Genomic DNA, 19,148 nt, shown 5'->3' with positions numbered 1-19,148 from the left:
GATGCCTCCCTCTCGAGGCTGTTGCTGAGATTTCGTGTGAAGGCCCTGCGCCTAGTAGGTGTCAGGCCATGGTGATTCACTTCTGTCTCTTGGAGATGGGGGCTGTCTGTCCTCCAGGCATGCGACTGAGCCTGGTGCTCCCTCCACGGCACCAGAAAACCCGGGTTTTAGTGCACCTTGACCGCTAACCCAGCTGGATTGTGGAGTTCCTTCCTGTTACGGTGCCTCCGTTTCCTCATCTGCTCCCTCTACCTCTGTGTTGGTCAAATGATGTAGCTGCTGGCCTGGGGCTGCATGTGGGGTCGGCAGCTGGTACCGCTTGCACACCTGCTTCTCAACCTGTCCCCTTTTTGCCCCATACATTCGCAATGGTTTTCACTGGTGAATTACAGCAAACCCATGCAGGGTTTCTCTGCGATGATTTATCATCATCTGCGCACATGGCACACGTGTATGTGCACCCATTTCGGGGGCGTATGCCTGCCCCCCACGCACATCCATACCCCCTCATTATACTTTTGATAAAAAATGATTTGGTGTTTACATCATTTATGTCTCTTTTATTTACTTCAGGGGACACTGGGCCTTGGTTTTCCAGGTAATTTCTTTTGACCTGGGATTAATTCCTTAACCACGCAAAGTAGGATAGAAAATTGAGACGGCCACGAAGGAAGCAAGCCCCAGGATTCCCTGAAAGGGTGTGAGGACCCAGGAGGCAAGGCCACCTGGGGCTGGTGGGCCTGGCTTTAATGCTCCTTGCGCCCAGTTGCTTAGGTTGCCCAAGCCTTAAGGCTGCGTGTTGGATCGGCCAATCCCACTCCCTGGGCGGCAGGAGAGCGACACTAAACAGGAAGGGGTCACGAAGGCTGTTGTAAGGAGGAGAGGAAAGGCTACCTGTGAAAGCGCTTTGTTTGCCAGGAAGCTGCATGAATTGGAGTCGCTGTTCCCTAAATTACATTCATCTGTTCTCCACTCGTTTATTTACTTAAAGCCCAAGTAGGACAGGTTGCCCACATCTTTAACCAACCAGAACATTCTGACACAGAATGCTTTCATCACACAGATCAGACGGCAGGGATGGGGCAAGGAGCTCTGCGTGGGGAGAAGCTGCTTTCCCAGGGCCACCTGCTCCGGCAAGAGCAGGAAATCTCTTAGCTCGTTTCCCCTACAGTGAAAGGCAAACCACTGGTCTCTGCATATCCCTCCAGGCATTTGTGGGCCCAAGCTCATGCCTACAGAAGCCCACTGGGAGACAGCAGACGGGCTGGAGAGAAGGTCCATTGCCTAGAGCTGTTCAAATTTAATCCAAGGAAAACACGTGATTCCCCTAGAAAATGGGCCGGACCTGTGTGGACTGAATCAACTTTAAACCAACCAGTCAAATGTCAGAGTGCGTTTCTTTTTGTTTTTTTTTTAAAGCAGGCTGTCCTGGGGAAGCTCACACTGTGTTTAATTTGATGTGACCCCTGTCATTTCCAGAAGCAGCATCCATATTTATCAGTAAGGAGCTTGACCTGCTCATGAGACTTTGTTTAATTTTGGTTTGATGATTTTACTTTTTCCATCTAAGAGTAAATAATGTAGTTCTTTAATTTTAAAGTGAGGTTTATTGTTTTGTGAGTGTAAAATAATATATGCTCATTATAGAAATTTTAGAAAAGATAGGAAGCGATAAAGAAAAAATTTAAAAATCACCTGTTAAAAATAAGAACAGTGGCTGACGGGGAAGAAGCACGGGGTGATTTTCTGGGACAATGGAAGTGTCCTATATGTTACAGGGTCGGTTTACACCATCATAGGCATTCGAAAAACATCAGCCAATGTATCCTGAAGGTCTTTGCACTTCACTGTATGTAATTTAGTGTTAAAAGAAGAGCTGTAAACAATTATTGAACCTTTGTTAATTATATGCATGCTGAAGTGTTTGGCAGAGTGTGCAGATGTCTGCAATTTACTTTGATGTGCATTAAAAAAATAAGGTGACTGGTGATAGATGGCTAGTTATGCGATAAAGCAAGTAAAATGTTAATGGTAGACTCCAGGTGGTGGATTTGTGGGTGTTCACTATAAATTTTTTTTCACTTTGCTGTATGTCTGAAAATTCGCATAACAAAATATTGGAGAGGGGGGAAGATTTCTGATTCAGGAAAAAAATCTATATTTTGTAACCCAAGCTTAACCACTACTAACATTTTAGAGCATGGTGAGTTCTTGCTTTTTCATCTCTAAGAACATATCATGTTATGTAATGAAGATACTACCTATACGAATTGATACTCAGATTTTCATGCAATATTGTGTCATAGTATTTTCATAAAAAGTCTTCCTTATTATACTTTTAAAATTAAGGCATGATTTGCATACAGTTAAATTAATACTTTTTAGCCTCCAGTTCTGTGAGTTTCAGTAATGCCTAGAGTCATGTCAGCACCACCAAGGACAGAGAGAACATTGCCGTCCTTCATCCTGGGACGTTTCGCCGCCGCCCTCTGTAGTCCTCCCCTCCCTTCCCATCCCGGTCCTGGCCACCGCTGGTCTGTTTTCCAGAACGACATTGCAATGACATCTTACAGCATGTAGCCTTTTAAGTCTGCCTTTTTTCCCTCCAGCCCAATCCACTGGTGGTTCCTCCATGTTTTTTGCATGTCTTGGCCATTTGTCCCTTTTTATTGCTGAGTAGCATTCTGTCATATTAATGTTCCCTAATATCATTTTCATGTTGGTGACAGTTCGTCGTTTACCACACCATGGTTTATTTATGTATTTCTCTCTTGCTGTTTTATTTTTTCCCTATTATAAATACCATCACCGTGATTATCTCTGTGCCTTAAATTGTTGCCATTGCCTTTGATAATTTCCTTAGGGTAGATCCAGGGAAGGGAACTCCTGAGTCGACAGCTGGGGATGTTTTTAAGGCCCTTCATGTGTGGTGGTGTGCTAAAGAGTTTTTCCCCGGATCTCCTTAGTTCGTAAAGCTGCTGACCGCACTGCTCCGCGGCTGTTTCTAACCCTCTTTTTCCACCCTCCTCCTTTTCCCCCGTGGTCCCTGCAGAACTGCCCGGAGGTGCCCGAATCCCCGGCAAGCCCTTGGAATTCCAGATGATGGAGGCCAGCCAGGACGCTTCTCTCTTCTTGGTGAAGATCCTGGAGGAGCTGGACAGCAAGCAGAGCTCGGTGTCCTACCAGGACCTGTGCAAGTCTCTGTGCACCCGCTTCGACCTGCCGCAGCTGGCCAGGCTGCGTAGCCTGCTCTTCTACACCGCCTGCCTCGACCCCAGCTTCCCGGCCACGCTGTTCAAGGACAAGATGAAATGCACGGCCAGCAACCAGCAGTCCAAGAAAATCATGGTGGCGGCCGACGTCGTGACGATTTTCAACCTGCTGCAGATGAGCGGGGGCGCCGCCAAGGAGAAGCCGCCCGCGGGCCGCCCGCCGGGCCACAAGAAGGCGCCGTCCTTCGACGCGTGCGGGCCGGACGCGGGGCTGTGCCCGCCGCTGGAGCGCGGGCTGGCCGAGCGGCCCTTCGGCCGCGGCTACGCCGCCAGGGAGCCCCCCGCGGGCCGCAAGCCCGACCGCAAGGGCTGCCCGCCCTTCCTGCCCGCCTCCGAGCCCGCCTTCTTGCTGGGGGTGGGCAAGGGCGGCAAGGCCCGGGCGGCCTCGCTGGACAGGCTGCAGGTGCTGGCCCCCTACTCGGTGGCCAGCCCCCGGCCCTGCGAGATGCAGAGGACCTACTTCCCCATGAACCTGGAGAACGAGCCCGCGTCCGACCAAGACTCCCTGCCCGCCGAGCAGGGCCTCAAGGAGGCCTTCCTGGCCGGCGCCGAGCCGTTCGGGGTCCCGTCCTGCGCCCAGAAGAGGAGCTTGTTCAAGGAGGACTTCCACAATCTGATGGCCGTGTCCCCCGGGCTGGGGGGCCCCGCTGGCAAGGCGGAGGGCGAGCGTGGGCAGCCAGGCCCCAAGCCCTTCTTCAATCACAGCTTTGAGATGCCCTACAGCAGCCAGTACCTGAACCCGGGGTACTCGCCCGTCCCCGACAAGAGGCGGGCGAAGCACGAGAGCCTGGACGACCTGCAGGCCTCCACGTACTTCGGGCCCAGCAGCCCGCTGGGGGCCCCGGAGGCCCGGCGGTGCCCGGGGAGGCCCAGCAAGCAGACCCCCTGGCCGGCCAAAAGCTGGAGCCTGAACGCCGAGGAGGTGCCCGACTTCGAGCGCTCCTTTTTCAGCAGGAATCCTTCCGAGGAGAAGCTGCGCTATCCGAGCCCCGGCGGCCAGACGCCCGGCTTTCCCACCCCGGACAGGCGCCAGGCTTACCTCTCGCTGCAGGAGCAGCAGCCCGTGATCCCCGGCGGCTACGCGGCGAAAGCCAACGGGCTCCAGCCCGAAGGGATCTCGTCCCCGGTCGACCTGGAGGAGCACGAGCCGGCCACGAAGTTTAAAGACAAGGGCATCGGCTGCACCGGCGCGCAGCTCAGCTCGGACACGAGCAGCGTGGGCACCCAGACCGAGCAGCACGCGCTGGAGCCCAAGGCGTGCAAGGACCCGTGCGGGCACGGCAGGTACGGCGACCGGCGCGCCCCGAAGCAGTCCGACGACGACTCGGAAATCGTCAGCGATGACATCAGTGACATTTTCCGGTTCCTCGACGACATGAGCCTCAGCGGCTCGACGGGAGTAATCCAGTCCTCCTGCTACAACAGCACGGGGTCCTTGTCTCAGCTTCAGAAGTCAGACTGTGACAGTTCCCCGGAGCACGGCCTCTCGAAGATCGCCAATGGGGTTCCCGGTAGCCAGGGAGACAAGGGCAAGCGGCTGGAACACGGCCGCCCCTCGGAAGAAGAGCTGAAGACGAGTGTGTGCAAGCTGGTGCTGCGGATCGGCGAGATCGAGCGGAAGCTTGAGTCACTGTCGGGTGTCCGGGAGGAGATTTCCCAGGTCTTGGGCAAGCTGAATAAACTGGATCAGAAAATGCAGCAACCCGAGAAGGCGAGCGTGCGGATAGACTCGAATTCCCTGACCAGCGAGCCTCCGTCCGACGACAGTGCCTCCCCTCGGATGTTCCGTGCGCACAGCGGCTCCCGCGGGCCCAAGCTGGACAACGGCGGGGACTGGTGCTGTTCGGACGCCAGCGGAAGCAACAGCGAGAGCCTGCGCGTCCAGGCCCTGAAGAAGAGCCTCTTCCCCCGGCCGTCCTCCAGGTCGCTGACCGAGGAGAACAGCGCCACAGAGTCCAAGATCGCCAGCATCTCCAACTCGCCCCGAGACTGGCGCACCATCACCTACGCCAACCGCGTGGGCCTCGACGAGGGCGAGCTGGCCGACCGCGCCCTGGGCGATGGCGAGGACTGGCATCGAAAGTCCAAGGAGGTAACTCGCCGTCAGGGTCTTTCACCCGGGCGGGGGCCCCCGGGGTCCAGAGACGGAGGCCTCTTCCTGGGCGCTTGTTGTGCCCCCAGCCCCGTGGGCTTCTCGAGTTAGAACAGAGGGGACGACGTGGGCAGGTGGTCCGTCCCGCCAGGCGGTCGGTCAGCTGAGGGGGACACAGGCTGTGACCGTGCCGCGGGAGAGAGTGTGGCTTGGGTGTTGGGCAGGTGGTGTGAGAACAGATTTTCATAAAACGGGGAGAGTGTCAGGGGCCGCCGGCCTCGCCAAGGAGGTGTCCCTGTCCTTTCTGAGCTGGCAGGCCGCGGTCAAGGTGCCCGGGGAGAGGACTTGAAAGCATGCCACCTGGTATGTCCCTTATGTGTCCTGTTGGCGTGGGTGCTGTGCCTTCTTAAAAGGAGGAGGTTTCTCCATTCTAAGGTTAATAGAAGACAAAGGAATTACTCATCGCCGTTTTCCCCGGTGACAGTACCTCCCAAGACGGGGTCTTCCTTTCCTTTTCGGTTTTGTTTCCCTGCTCAGGTGCACGTTCGGCTCCTTTTACATGCACGTGAGATTTTTGCACACTTGCGGCCGACTTTTTCCATCTGTTCTTGAGGAAGGGCAGGGCGCGCGCTCAGTCTTCCTTCTTCTCGTCCCCTGCTGAGAAGATGGTCTGTTTCCGGGGGACCCGTGCGCCCCTTCTTCATTCTAAATGGGCCACAGTGAGGCGATTTCGATTTGCTGCTTGTCGTCGGGGAGGCCCGTGGCCTCCTGTGGTCACGAGGCCCTGGTCATCAGGAAGAGGGGGTGATGGTGGTGTGGGCTGCAGGTGCTCAGAGCCAGAGAAGGGGACCCGGGGCCTCAAATAGGGCCCCCAGGAAAAACTTCTGAAACAGGGTCACAGAGCAGTTTCCAGGGTCCACAGTGGAGAAAAGGTAAATAAAAGGAGACTCTTTTTTTTTTCCTGATCCCAAAGAAACTCGCGGCATCCATGCTGGCCGCCGCGCTGCTTCCCTGCAGCTGCTCACGCCATGTGGTGTTGGGGACCAGGCCCCCCAGCCGTGTGCCGCTCTCCTCCGGCCTCCTGCCCCTTAGCTGCCAGGGTGCGGCCAGGGTCTGGAGCCCGGAACTTAGGTATCGCTGAGAAGTGGCCGTCTAGAGGCCCGGCCCAGGTAGGGGCGTCCACAGAAGCTTCAAGGAGAGCTCAGCCAGCCCTGAAGGCACCTGCCAGGTGCACAAGCCCCCAAGGGCCGTGGGAGCAGCCGGGCGCTGGAGCAAGAGCCACCGGAAGCGCCCAGCACGGCTGCTGGCCTTTGGGGTGAGTCCCTCCACGCCCGGCCCGGCCCGGGACCTGCTGGTCCGGAAGTCTTCCCACACCCCCCTGTCCAGCCTTGGCCGCCCATGTCCCGGGTCCCCCCAGAAGTCTTGTCCACGGGCCCAAATCTGCAGGCCCCAAACCAGACTTTTCCTTTTTCCTGTCTCCATCGGGGACCACCGTTCTGGCAATCCCCGAAGAGACCCCTTTGCCGGTGGCTTCCTTCTCGGCTCTCCCACGTGCAGTGCAGCCCCTCGGGGCTGTGGATGTGCGTTTCCCGAAGCCCCTTCGTTTCTGCCTTCCTTTCCGTTCAGCAGCCCCCTCCCCAGCACTGAGACCTGGCTGTACGCCACCCACCTTCTCTGGGCATTTCATTTTTTTTTTCCCCATTACAAATTTTTACTGAAGTATAGCATTCATACATGAACATACATAAACAATAAGGGTACAGGAAAAGCTGTGAACATTAGAAACAGGCATGCGTATCTGTGCCTTTCAAACTGGTCTCCTCGCCCGTCTTCCCGCCCTCCTCCTGGCTCCTAAGACCGCTGCTGCGCCCTCGTCTCCCGAAAGCCCGCTCTCTGTGGGCGCGTGGTGTATCCTGCTCTTCCTCCGCTCCCCTCTGCTTCAGGGAAATGTCCCTGGCATCTGCCAGGCCGCCCATTCCCCGGCACCTGGGAATCGCACATACTTTCCCCCAGCGTTAAGGCTCTGGGGTACCAGCCTGAACCCTGCAGTCCTGGACAGGTCTACTTGTTTTTCCTCCACAGATGCTGTGCTCACTCCTTCACTGAACGCTAAATGAGCATCTATTATGGCCGGGTCCCACCCACCCCCGAACCTTTCTCCACACGATCCTCCACCAAGAACGCCTTACCCCTTCTCTGCTGACCTAAGTCCTGTGTTCCCCTCAAGGCCGTTTAAATCCTCTGTCTCTAAAAGCTCTCTTAGGGATTCTTGCTGCTCTCTGATCTCTAGCCTTTAGTCCTCTTTGTTCAGTTGCGGAAGTGTAACCTGTTAAACACTGTGTGTGTGTACATATGTATACACTGAATGCACATGCATAGACCTAGCACATGCCTGCACTGCCTGCCAAATTAGAGCACACACTCCCGGATGGTGGGCAGCAATTAAGCTCTCTGTCTCGAAAGTGAGGGCGGGTTCAAATCCTGGCTCTACCCGTGCTTACTGTGTGGCATTGGGTCAGTCTCTTACCCTCTCTGATCTGTTTCCTCATCCATAACATGGGGATAATACTGGCCACCACCTCAGAATGTCATTGAGAAGAGTAACTGAGGTCATGCCTTTAGCACCGCGCACCTGAGCGTCGTGGTGGAGCCAGCCCTCGATGGGTGGTAATTAGGGGCCTGCAGCAGCTGCTGTTGTAGTTAGGGCCTCCCCCACCCGAGCAGGGCCTGGGGCCCTGAGTGCCTTAGGAGGGCTGTGAGGGCCGGGCAGGAGATGAGCAGAACATGTAACATCAGCAAAGCCTCTTAGAAGATGAGTTAGAAAATAAGAGAGAAGCTCATTTTCTTGCTTGGGCTTGGCCAAGTGTATCCTGTTTTTTTTTCGGTGTCAGCCACCTTGATGGTTTGGGACGGCTGTATCCGATGCTCTGTTTGGGCCAGGGTCCAGGGCTCCCTCCTGCTGATGGTGGGTGGGTGCTGCTGGTCCCAGGCCACGGGGAGGGTCCCACAGGCTCAGGCACAGACACGCCACCTGCTCATCACAGGTGCTCCCGCGTCAGCGCTCGCTCTGATGGCACTGTAGATAATTCTCCTTCTGTTGCTTGCATGTAGACCCCTCTGCTCACTTCCCTAGTTTTCCTTTTTCCTCGCTCACATACACAACCTGCTTTTGCTCCGTCTCATATACACGCCTTCATGCCATGGGTACCCCCCCTTGACAGCCATGCCTGGACTGCCTCCTCTCGGTTGGTGCTCTTCTGCTGTGGTGGTGGATTAAAAGGTGAACAAAAAGATAGTATTTCCCCTACTACCAAGAAACTCACAGGCCCGAGGAAGACACGGACAGATGAACAGACAGCTGCAGTTCCCTGTGACAAACGCACAGGCCTAAAGGGTGACACAGATGAGCGCCGGCCCACTCTCGGTGGTCAGAGAGGGCTTCCTGGAGGGAGGGACATCTTTACCGTGCTCGGAGATCAGCTACGAGTAAGAATTGGGAAGCAGCAGGAGAGCCGGCTTCGCTGGGGACAGCGTCCCCTGGTCTGCCAGCCGAGGGCTGAGGCCGTGAACGATGGCCAGCCGGCTCAGGCACAGTCCAGCCTCCACCCCTGCTCAGTCCATTCCCTTACTTTAAAGGCCATGTGGATGTCTCTGGAAGGAGACAATGACTCGAGGCTCCCCCCGTGAATTTCTGGCTTGGCTTCTCCCTTCCAGAGAAGTGGCTTGGGGACGCTTGTTCTTCTCCTTAAGTGCACCAGATACAAACAGGTGGAAGGACGAGGGGGCAGCGACGTGCACTGGCGAAGCAAAGCCTCTCTGAGCCAGATGATCAGGGGTAAGCTCCAGTGTCACCCCTTCCCAGCAGTGTGTCCTGGGCTTGAGAACGGCAGTGATGGTGCGAGGGCTAGATGAAATCCTCTTTTCCTGCTGCAGAACCCTGAGCTCTCATTAGCACTGGTATCACTGTAAACTTTACCTGGAGAATTTGCCCCAGATTCAGTCCTCCTCTCTAGGTGTCCTAAACTATTTTGCCCCCTGGATGCCTCGGGGAACGACACGCGGTGATGTCAGCCGGCGTCTGGTCTTTGCTCTGCCCCTGCAGGGAGACAGGCAGTACGACCTGCCACCGCAGCCCCGCCTGCCCAAGCAGCCCAAGGACGGCTTCCTCGTGGAGCAGGTGTTCAGCCCGCACCCCTACCCCGCCTCCCTCAAGGCCCACGCGAAGAGCAGCCCCCTGTACACGGACATGCGGCTGACGGAGCTGGCCGCCGTGAAGCGGGGCCCGCCCTCCTGGACGCTGGAGGAGTACGCCCGGAGCGCGGGGGACAAGGGCCAGCTGGCGGCCCTGGACCTGCAGGTGAGCCCCCCTTCCCGCGCGGTGCCCCGGCTGCGGCGGCGAGGGGCGGTGGGTGGTGCACCGGCCTCGCCCCGCCACCGCCCGCGGCCCCCTGGGTCCCCACCGCGGGTTCTGGGCTTGAACGCACCGTAGAGCCGAGGGCTTTTTGTTGTCTTTTTGTTTTTCACAAGGGGATCGTTTGCTTATTTGCTTAGAAGCGTTTAGCCGTGGGACTGTGTTTGGTTGCTTTTTAAAGGAAAAACAAAATGTCTGATTTGCTAAAGATGCGTTTAAGACTCCGTAGGCTGTGCGGGTTCTCATCTTAGCTCACAAGACTCGAGCGGAACCGTCTAATGACATACCAGCTGCTTTCTCCTTCCACATGTAGCACGAGGGATAAGCATGTTGTGGGAGCCCAGCTTTGGATGTGCTTCCATTCGGAGCAGCCGCAGGTAAGCGCCATCGCAGGAGCTGGGAGCGCAGTGTGGCGGCAGGGCGTGCTTTCCGCCCGCTGGCAGCAGGGCTGGGTTGCGGCCGCTCTTCTATCCTGGGGGGCAGCTCCGCCTCTGTCCGCTCACGCCGGTGCCCATCTGTGTGTCCACTCGCAGCGGGAGCAGGGGGAGGGCTCGGTCCTGTGGGGCAGTGAGGCCGTGTCCCCAAGGGCGCCTCAGAAGGGCCACGCCACCGAGAGCGCGGCCAGAGGGAGCTGCCCGTGGGGGTCGGTGTGGCCAGGGGCCCGCAGCGGCCTGGCTGTCACATCAGGAGGGCTGCAGGAGGTGCGGCGGGGAGGTCAGCACTTGGCATTCCGCCCCTTAGCTGTGCCCGGCGCAGGCGCCGTGCCAGCCGCAGGAGGGGCGCCCGCACTTGTTTGGTGGGCAGGAAGGCAGAGCCGTTGCGAGACTTGAAAATAACACATTTGAAGTACCTGGCACTGAGCAGGCGCTGGGAAAGAAGGCATTTGGCGGCTGCTAAAGGATGCTGGAACCAGAACAGCTCGTACGGTGCTTTTGACAACAGTCTCTCCGGCCAAGTCGCAGCGGCCCGCAGGCAGGGCTTGCCGTGGTTCCCTCCCTTTTACGGTTGAGGAAACTGAGGCCCCGAGAAGCTTAGCAACCTGCCTGAGCTCAGAGGAGTCTACACTCATGCTGGGCCATCGGCCACGTCTTACATTCTTTCTCTTCTTACCACTACCCCATTTCCTATTTCTCTTGATGGACTGTAGGGGAGCTTCGTGCCATTACAAAGATGATTAAAATGACATTTGTGTACACTGGAGTCTAAACGACAGCAGCTCTGGCCAGAAGCTGGGAGTGAGGCTGACGGGGGCAACAGGAAGTTCTCCGAGCCCCTTCTCCTTGGGCACCTCCTGTCCCCACCTCTCCTGTCGGCTGCCTGCGGGCAAGCAGGCGTATGAGGACCTGATTCTCCCCAGTGGGTCCCGGTGGCCTTTCCGTGGGCTCTACCTTAGCCCCTGTGGGTATCAGGCAAGTCAGAAAGGAGGTGGGGGTGCAGATGTCCCCCTGGGAAGGAGCCAGGATCTCATGAGCATTGTGGGGTGACCTCGAAAGTTTCAGATACATCTAACGAGTCATTGGTGGAGGAACATCTTATAAAGGCTGGGGGAAGGGGAAGGCTTGCGACATTTTGCCCCTAGGCCTAACGTGATTTTAATATACCGGTGTTGGTGAGGATAAAAGCAAAATTATAAAAACAAATGCAAGTGGATATTTGGGTTACAGAGCCTTTGGTGACATCACTTAAAAATGTAAAGAATAGTGTCTCCAGTTGTACAAAATATGGGGAAACAGGGAGTCCGGTAGCCTTGTGAGGGTGTTTGCAGCAAAACCGACCAAGCGTGGCGAGCGTGGTAAGAATGCCACAGCCGTCTTAGCTGTGGCTCTTCTGCAGGCACAGGTGCAGCTTCGGTACCTGGGCTGCTTGGTGCTGAGATCCAGGCTCTTTAGCTTTGTGCCCGGCTGTGGTGTCGGCAGAAGCATGGGCCCGGGCTTGATTTCGAGCGTCGGGCAGGCCTAATGGACAGCCGTGCACGCCGGTCCGTGTCCCCTGAAGCTTCGGCATTACCTCTCTGCTACTTGGTGTCATCAGAGTTTGCAGTTATTGAAAAAAACTAATTAGAAATAGTTTACTTCGCAGGCTGAATCCCCAGCCCATAAAGTGTCTGTAGCTAGGGAAGGAAGCCAATTTCCCTCTGTCTGAGCCAGAGGGAAAAAGACACAAAATCTGATGGGTCATTCCTATGCTGTTCACCTTCTGGGTCGGTCCTGGGAAGACGGCGGAGAAGTGGAGGTTCTTTTCACCCCAATGGCCAGAGCCCAGCTTCAAGGTGCCGGCTGCCTGCCCAGCTCTGCCCAGCCCGGTGTGTGCCCTGCCCAGGCGCCCAGGAGGTGCCCTCTGGGGCCCTCTCTCCCTTCTAGAGTGCCCATCAAACTAGCGAGTTTTCTGCAAGGGGAGCAGAGGGGATGGGTGGGGGCTGCAGCTCCCACCTAAGAACACACGAACGTCCTGGCAGCAGCGCTCCCGGCTGCTCGAGGAGAGGGTGATGTGGTGGGAGCTTCCTGAAACATCTAAGGGGTGCACAGATGCCCTGCTCGTTAAGGTCCTGCCCAGCTTTGGAGTGGGCGGTGCCCATTATGGGCATCTTGGGTGGCAGCCCCCCTTCCACTTCTCGAGATATTATGCCATATTTGACAACTGTCTTTACTTTTTTTAAAGATTTATTTTTTATTTATTTCTCTCCCCTTTCCCCCACTGTTGTCTGCTCTCTTGTGTCCATTTGCTGTGTGTTCTTCTGTGTCTGCTTGCATTCATGGTGGCACCGGGAATCCGTGTCTCTTTTTGTTGTGTCATCTTGCTGCATTAGCTCTCCGTGTGTGTGCGGTGCCACTCCTGGGTGGGCTGCACTTTTTTTGCGTGGGGCAGCTCTCCTTGCAGGGTACACTCCTTGCGTGTGGGGCTCCCCTATGCAGGGGACTCCTTGTGTGTGGCACGGCACTCCTTGTGTGTGGCAGCGTTGCGTGTGGGCCAGCTCACTACACGGGTCAGGAGACCCTGGGTTTGAACCCTGGACCTCCCCTATGGTAGGTGGATGCTCTATCAGTGAGCCACATCCACTTCCTGACAACTGTCTTTAAATATTATGCCTTAGTGAGGAAGGGGCCCAAGAGAATTTCAGCGACCCCTAAGTCTTATTTCTTTCCATTGTACTATGTTGTGCAGTATGCACTGAAACAGGGCTTGGCAATATTTTTCTGTTAAGGGCCAGAGAGTAAACACCTTAGGCTTTGTGAGCCTTGGGGTGTCTGTGGCAACTACTCAACTCTAACACTGTGGTGCAAAAGCAGGCACAGAAAATGTGTAAAATGAACAGGCGTGGCTGTGTGCCAGCAAAACTGTATTTATGGGTGCTGCAACTCGAAGTTCATATAATTTTCACATCATGAAATGGTATGCTTCTTTTGATTTTTTCCAGCCCTTGGACAAGCAAACCCATCTTTAGTTCACGGTTGTAAAGAGATGGGGAGCAGGGCTGTGGCTGGCTCAGCCTGCCCACCCTGATGCTAGAAGACCATTAGCCACAGGAGAGCAAGAGTTTCGGAAGCCAGGGGAGTGGGGAGCACGGGCGGGCAGGGTCGCCGCAGGGACAGGAGGACGGTGCCCAGGGACGCGGGCAGGGCTGAGGGGCCACAGAGCCCATGGAGCACCCAGGGAGCCCTGCAGGGAGAAGCTGTTGCCACCTTTAGATGTGAAGGGCCAGGGAAGGGGCTGCTTCTGAGTCCCCTAAGACCCAGAGCTGAGTGGGTGGCCGCGGATGGGTGCTGAGCCGCTGCCAACCGGCAGCCCAGGCGGGAGGGAGCTGGGGCGGTCAGCACACAGCTCAGCTCGGCACCTAGCCCCACTTGTGGACCAGCTGGGGGCTGAGGGCCGGGGAGCCGCCCAGAGCAGCGCACGCGGGGACAGTGAGGCTGGAAAGCGCCGAGGCTGGAAGAGCCACCGTGCATCAGAGTAATCTGTGTTTCACCAACCTGGTATCATTGAGCTTTTTAAGTTTTGAAGGTTTTTTTAATCCTTTCTGCATGTGTGTGTGATTTTTAATGTGCCCATGTTTAAGGGCATACATGATCCAAGAAAACTTGCAAAATGGATCTCTTTCGGTTTTAAAACTTTAGACGACCTCCCTTAAAACTGCAACATATTGTTGCTTTTATGCGATCCTTATATTATTAAACGCTTGCCATAAAATGAGAACACTTTCTTTGTGGAAATAGATTAGAGCATCAATTGGAACGGAATTCACGGGCAACGCAGGTTAAAGATGCCGTTTCTCCGGCAGCCAGTCCATTAACCTCAGGGAGCCCGGGAGGCGTGCCAGGGGAGGCTTTTTCTGGGGAAGCTGCGCCAGGTTTGCCAAGGCAAGCCTGGTGCAGGAGGGATGGCCCGCGGCGGATGTGTAGACCTTGACCTTGAGCTGCTCAGGCAAAGGTTTGAAATGGAAATATTTTATGTTTTGTTTGAACTGCTCATCGTGGAGGTGTCTTTGATTTTCAGTAGAAGCTTTTCGGAGGAGCTGGGAACGGAATCACGGCGATATGGTAGCCTTGCTTCAGGCACGTCTGTGACTCAAGCCTGTTGGTAGAGGATATTTTTCAATGCTTTTCGCTGCTTCCCTACCAATGGGGCCAGCTTGCCTCCAAGTACGAGTGTTTTCTACTCTAAGTGCAAACCCCTTGTGGATCGTCAGCCCCTGCTCGAGCTGGCCCGTTTTTGCTCGTTGGTAGAGGATCTGTGGGGGTCCCTGTGTTAACAGCATCGTGGCATTTGTCACGGGGAGGGTCAGCGCAGGTGTGGTCCCTGAAGCCAGACTCCTTCGCTGCCTGTGCTGGGCAGGGTGGGGCCACACGCTCGTGAGTACCCCATCTGTAGACACCCCCAAAGGCTGCAGGCTGTGGTCGTCAGGGGTCTTTGATATGGTTCCTCGCATTCACCCTATGTCTAACGTTTTCCACTTTTAGACGCAAGAATCTTTAAACCCCAACAACTTAGAATACTGGATGGAAGATATTTACACCCCAGGCTATGACTCGCTACTAAAACGCAAAGAAGCCGAGTTCAGACGAGCCAAGGTCTGCAAGATCGCAGCCCTGATCGCTGCTGCCGCGTGCACCGTCATCCTGGTCATCGTCGTGCCCATCTGCACGATGAAGTCGTGAGCCCGTGGACGCAGGGCGACGCGTGGGGAGCCGACGGCTGCCGACGGCCGTCTCCTTGTTTTGAAACCTGGCGGCCAAGTGCTTAACTGTTTGTCAAGGTAGAGATGAAATCACAGAGGCACTTCTTCAGACGCTGAAGATGATCTTCAGAAGGTGTCCCTTCTGGGGAGAATCTACCTACCTGTCAGCTTGGGCTTAGCTACACGTTGAACCATTTTTAGAAGTGCAATATCCTTTCCTACCACAAGAATGTAATGGACTACCCGTAGATACAAATGGAATTCCATGAAAAAAAAAATTAATTGGATTCTTTCCATTTTGACCAAGTTTCTTGGTAGAGAATATGCCATACAGAAGACAGGTAACACACGCCTCTGTGGGAAAGTTGAAAAGAAAACAGGAAGTGTTCTGTTGAATGTCCTTAGGCCATGGCTGGTGAGGTCACTCCCCTGCTGACTTGTGGCAAGGGCTACTGACTTCCTTCCTGCCCTTCGGTGACCGTTATGGTCCTCATTGCGGAGCCTCATGGGGACACTCTGGATCCTTCTTTGTGCACAGAGTAAGAAGGAGCTGGACTGCCATGCCAGGGATGGCATGCAGTGTGTTCTCTCTGCTTAATGGGCCAAGGCATTCAGGTCCAGAGACCTTCCCTTCCCTACCTGAGCTGTGGGGGCGGCTGGCCAACGATGTAGACTCACTATGTGAAAACCATGGCTATCCCAAAGGATTTCCTGCTCTTGCTTTGGCGTGTGATACCACTCCTTGATTTTCTGTCTCCTGGTGGTACCAGATGCTCTGCTTCTCATACATGAGTCGAAGCGTTTAGAACTTGTCCTTGTGCCTTGCAGAGTTGCCACAACAGCTAACTCTGGCATTTTAACTATAAGCTGTGGTTTTCGCGCACCATGGACGCCAGCCATTTCCAATGGCTTTAAACAGAGTTTGAAAGCTTGTCCAATAGGATGATAAAGGCACTGAGGTGTTCTTGCCTATCCCCAAAAAGATACTCCAGAGTTTTGAATACTCGTCAGCAGTGCAAAAAAATTATCTAGTTAACCGTTTATCTATCTATATGTCTAAGTATCTGATTTTCGTTGTCTTCTCTGTTAAATAACTTGAAAGCAAGGTTTTTCCAGTGTACAGGAAGCAGTTGTAATTTCATCAGAATTTGAACTCAATTTCCACCTGCTGAATGGTGCTTTGTCAATAATCGCACAGAAGGAATGCTTTTGAGCATATGATTCTAATGCCTCGTTAGAGGCTAAAGAAATAAAGATGAACAGAAACCAGCTACCTTTAAATTCTTTTGAAAACAAGGTAGGATGTAAATCAACATTGGAAATAAGAATAATCACTCTACATTATAATAAATTCCTGCAAGAGAGGTTTGGGAAGCATCTCATTTTTTAAAGCAATAGGAGTCCAGCATCCATCCTGAAAACTCAAATAATGCTTAGCTTGCTGTGTCTCATTCTACTGTTCATCATTAAGGGGTAGTCAGTAAATTTTATGATGTTAACAGATGAGGGATGGATGCTTTCATCTGCAGCGAACCTTTATTCTTAGAGAACTTCATGTATTTCTATTATCATAATGTTTATGTATGGATTTTCAATTAGATGTTTGAAACTTAAGCCTCAGTATGGAAAACTGAGGATTTGTAATTGAAGATGAAAAAATATTACTGTCTATTGTCCAAATTTTAGCCTTTTGGTGCTCTGTTTTGGGTTGGGCACATTAATAAGGTGGTTTCTTTCACCCTAAAGGGGGTGCCGTGAAAAACCCCAGCTAGCAGGTTCTCTATCCCACTTACTGGCCCTCTCTCCCCTGCATCACAGATTAAGCTGCCAGAGCATCAGGGAGAGGTCATTCCCAACCTCTTGTGTTAAGATTAGTAGAAAAGTGGAGATGGACTTACCCAGAATGAGAAAAGCCTCGTCAAATCCTGACCTGACTCCTCCACATGATGGGCAGGAGCATGAGGGCTGGACCAAACCACTTTTTCCACTGCCCTTGGGTGACTCTACCCCTCATGGACCCCATTGGACCTTGTGCCCGGCTAACCTGGGGATGGCATGATTCTAAGCCCCACCCCGTGCATGGAAGTGGAAGGGCAAGCTAGACGTCTCTTCTACCTTTCTCAGATCTGGGAAGGAAGCTCGAGAAATTCCGTCTTGCTCTAAGTCCAGTGTAGCTTTAAAGTTCACCTCAACATGATTGCCACATAATGGAAACCTCCAGACCAGGTGACACCCCAGGGAAATCAGACAACGGCGGCCCAAAGGCAAGATGGTTTCATCTTGTAGAAGAGGGTCATCCTCAGCCTGATGGGGCACCGAGGCTGGTCTTGAGGCTGTTGACTTCTCCATGGCCTGAAGTTGACCATCAGCTACCTGGAGTCTTGGGATCTGGAGAAAATGATGTCCACAGTTAGATCTTGTCTCTCTACTGACCCCAAGCTTACTACAACCCTCTTTTCCTACACCCCAGCCCCACGCTAGCTCCTCCATGCTGCTATTTACAGAGTGGGGCAGGACATAGTCTGTCTTGAGGTAGACATTACCAGCCCCTTTAAAATTTGTCCCCTTCTGCTGGGATGAGCTCCCTGCAGGTGACACATGGATTGGCTTCTTTGCTATGCTGGGAGCCATATTCCTAAGCACCCTGGCATTTTTAGGTCAAGTATAATTTGTTGGGCCTGAGTCTAAAATCATTTCATTATCAAAATTCACTTAATGTTCTTGCCTTTTAAAAAAATAAACAGACATTATGATTTACAGGATTATTTTGAGATCATGTCCTTTGGCAACGATTCAATTCAGAGTAATTTCATCTTCTTTTCTAATCTGAATTTCTTTTGAACACAGCCTTGCAGCAAAGCAAAAAAGTTCCCCAGCTCCCAGTTTTGGGACATTTTATACTAGTACTCCTTTCTTTAGTCTACAAGTATAGTAAAGCAAATTAGGCTTTCATCGCCATTACTAGTGATCATAAATTGTTAGTATTTTAGGGCATGTGGCTATGTGATTGATACCTGCAAGGTTAGTTTAATAGATGTGCTAAAAAACATTGATCTGAATATCTGTGCCATAAGTTTTGATACCCTTATTGAAATCAAGGCAGTGCTGTTTTTGTTTACAGTTTATCAAGACAAGAACAGTGGCACCTCATTTTTTTCAAAGAAAAAATGCTCTGCCCAACAGTAAGTGATTCTATTAAGTGGTATAAAAATTTGTAAATGTTGAAATTCAGCAGGCTTCATTTAATAACCAGCCTGCAAGAATATTGTGGTCAATTATGTGAATATAAAATCAGTATATAATATATATTGTACTATGGAAATTTATATTTAAAGGCAAAGATATTAGTAATTGTTGGTATAATTGGGGAAAAGGGTATTAGGTATTTATTAAGTAACAATGAGAAATGCAACAAATTTCCTTATTTATGCCTTATGAATAAAAGGGTGTGAAATGTAAGGTGAAGTTTATTGTGAGAGACTCTAAAGGATTGTGTATCCTTAAAGGCAGGGACTGTGTCTTTTCTATGTTTGTTCTGTAAAGCTCTCAGCACACTCTTGGTGCTTGATAAATGTTATATAACACCAATAACTAAGCACATTTTTAGATCTTTTTTCAAATGGCTTGTGTAAAATTTGGTTAATGTACAATGGTTGGTTTGAAGCTATCATGTAAAATTGGGCTTTCCAAATGTAATCGAAAATAAAGTGAAAAATTCTAAGATAACCTTGCAACAAATTTTATTGTATGCACAAATTGTGTGGCTCAGTTTTATGCACAAAGTGAAGATACCAATATAATCAGCACCCAGATAAAAAATCAGCATATTCCTAGCACACCAGAAGCCTCCTTTTGGTGGACATACGTCTATGTTTCTGTAATACATATACCTAGGAGTAAAATTGCTGGGTCATGAGATAAGCATATGTTCTGTTTAAGAATATACTGCCAGAAAGTTTTCCAACATGCATCTATCACTTTATATTCCCATGAATAGTATATATGGAAGTACCAGTAACTCCACATCATAGTCAATACTTGGTAGTGTCTGTTTTTCTCATCTTAGCCATTCTGGTGGACATATAGTAGTATCTTATTGTGTTTTTAATTTACATTTTCCTGATGACAAATGAGATTTGCTATCTTTTATGTTTATTTAGCATTTGGATATCTCTTTCTCTCATTTAGATATTCATTGAT

General features: G+C 52.5%; 1 protein-coding gene across 1 annotated transcript; it reads left to right on the top strand.

Moving 5' to 3' along the window:
- The first annotated feature begins 3,058 nt into the window (after nucleotides 1-3,058).
- MINAR1 (membrane integral NOTCH2 associated receptor 1) lies at nucleotides 3,059-18,686 on the top strand. Its single transcript, XM_004452715.4, has 3 exons — nucleotides 3,059-5,364; nucleotides 9,467-9,721; nucleotides 14,731-18,686. The coding sequence occupies exons 1-3, from the start codon at nucleotides 3,100-3,102 to the stop codon at nucleotides 14,926-14,928; spliced, it is 2,718 nt and encodes a 905-aa protein (XP_004452772.2). The 5' UTR covers nucleotides 3,059-3,099; the 3' UTR covers nucleotides 14,929-18,686.
- The last annotated feature ends 462 nt before the right edge of the window (nucleotides 18,687-19,148 follow it).

This window comes from Dasypus novemcinctus, chromosome 3 (assembly GCF_030445035.2).
Source record: "Dasypus novemcinctus isolate mDasNov1 chromosome 3, mDasNov1.1.hap2, whole genome shotgun sequence".
In the NCBI taxonomy this organism is placed as follows: domain Eukaryota; kingdom Metazoa; phylum Chordata; class Mammalia; order Cingulata; family Dasypodidae; genus Dasypus; species Dasypus novemcinctus.
Note: the sequence above shows the minus strand (reverse complement) of the source record. Positions and strands in the feature narration are given on the sequence as shown.

What these genes read in the sequence shown, in the direction of transcription:
- MINAR1 (XM_004452715.4), top strand. Translation starts at nt 3,100, where the DNA reads ATGATGGAGGCCAGCCAGGACGCTTCTCTCTTCTTGGTGAAGATCCTG. An exon ending in GGCATCGAAAGTCCAAGGAG is followed by an intron (nt 5,365 to 9,466) that starts GTAACTCGCCGT and finishes CTGCCCCTGCAG; the next exon opens with GGAGACAGGCAGTACGACCT. An exon ending in TGGCGGCCCTGGACCTGCAG is followed by an intron (nt 9,722 to 14,730) that starts GTGAGCCCCCCT and finishes TTCCACTTTTAG; the next exon opens with ACGCAAGAATCTTTAAACCC.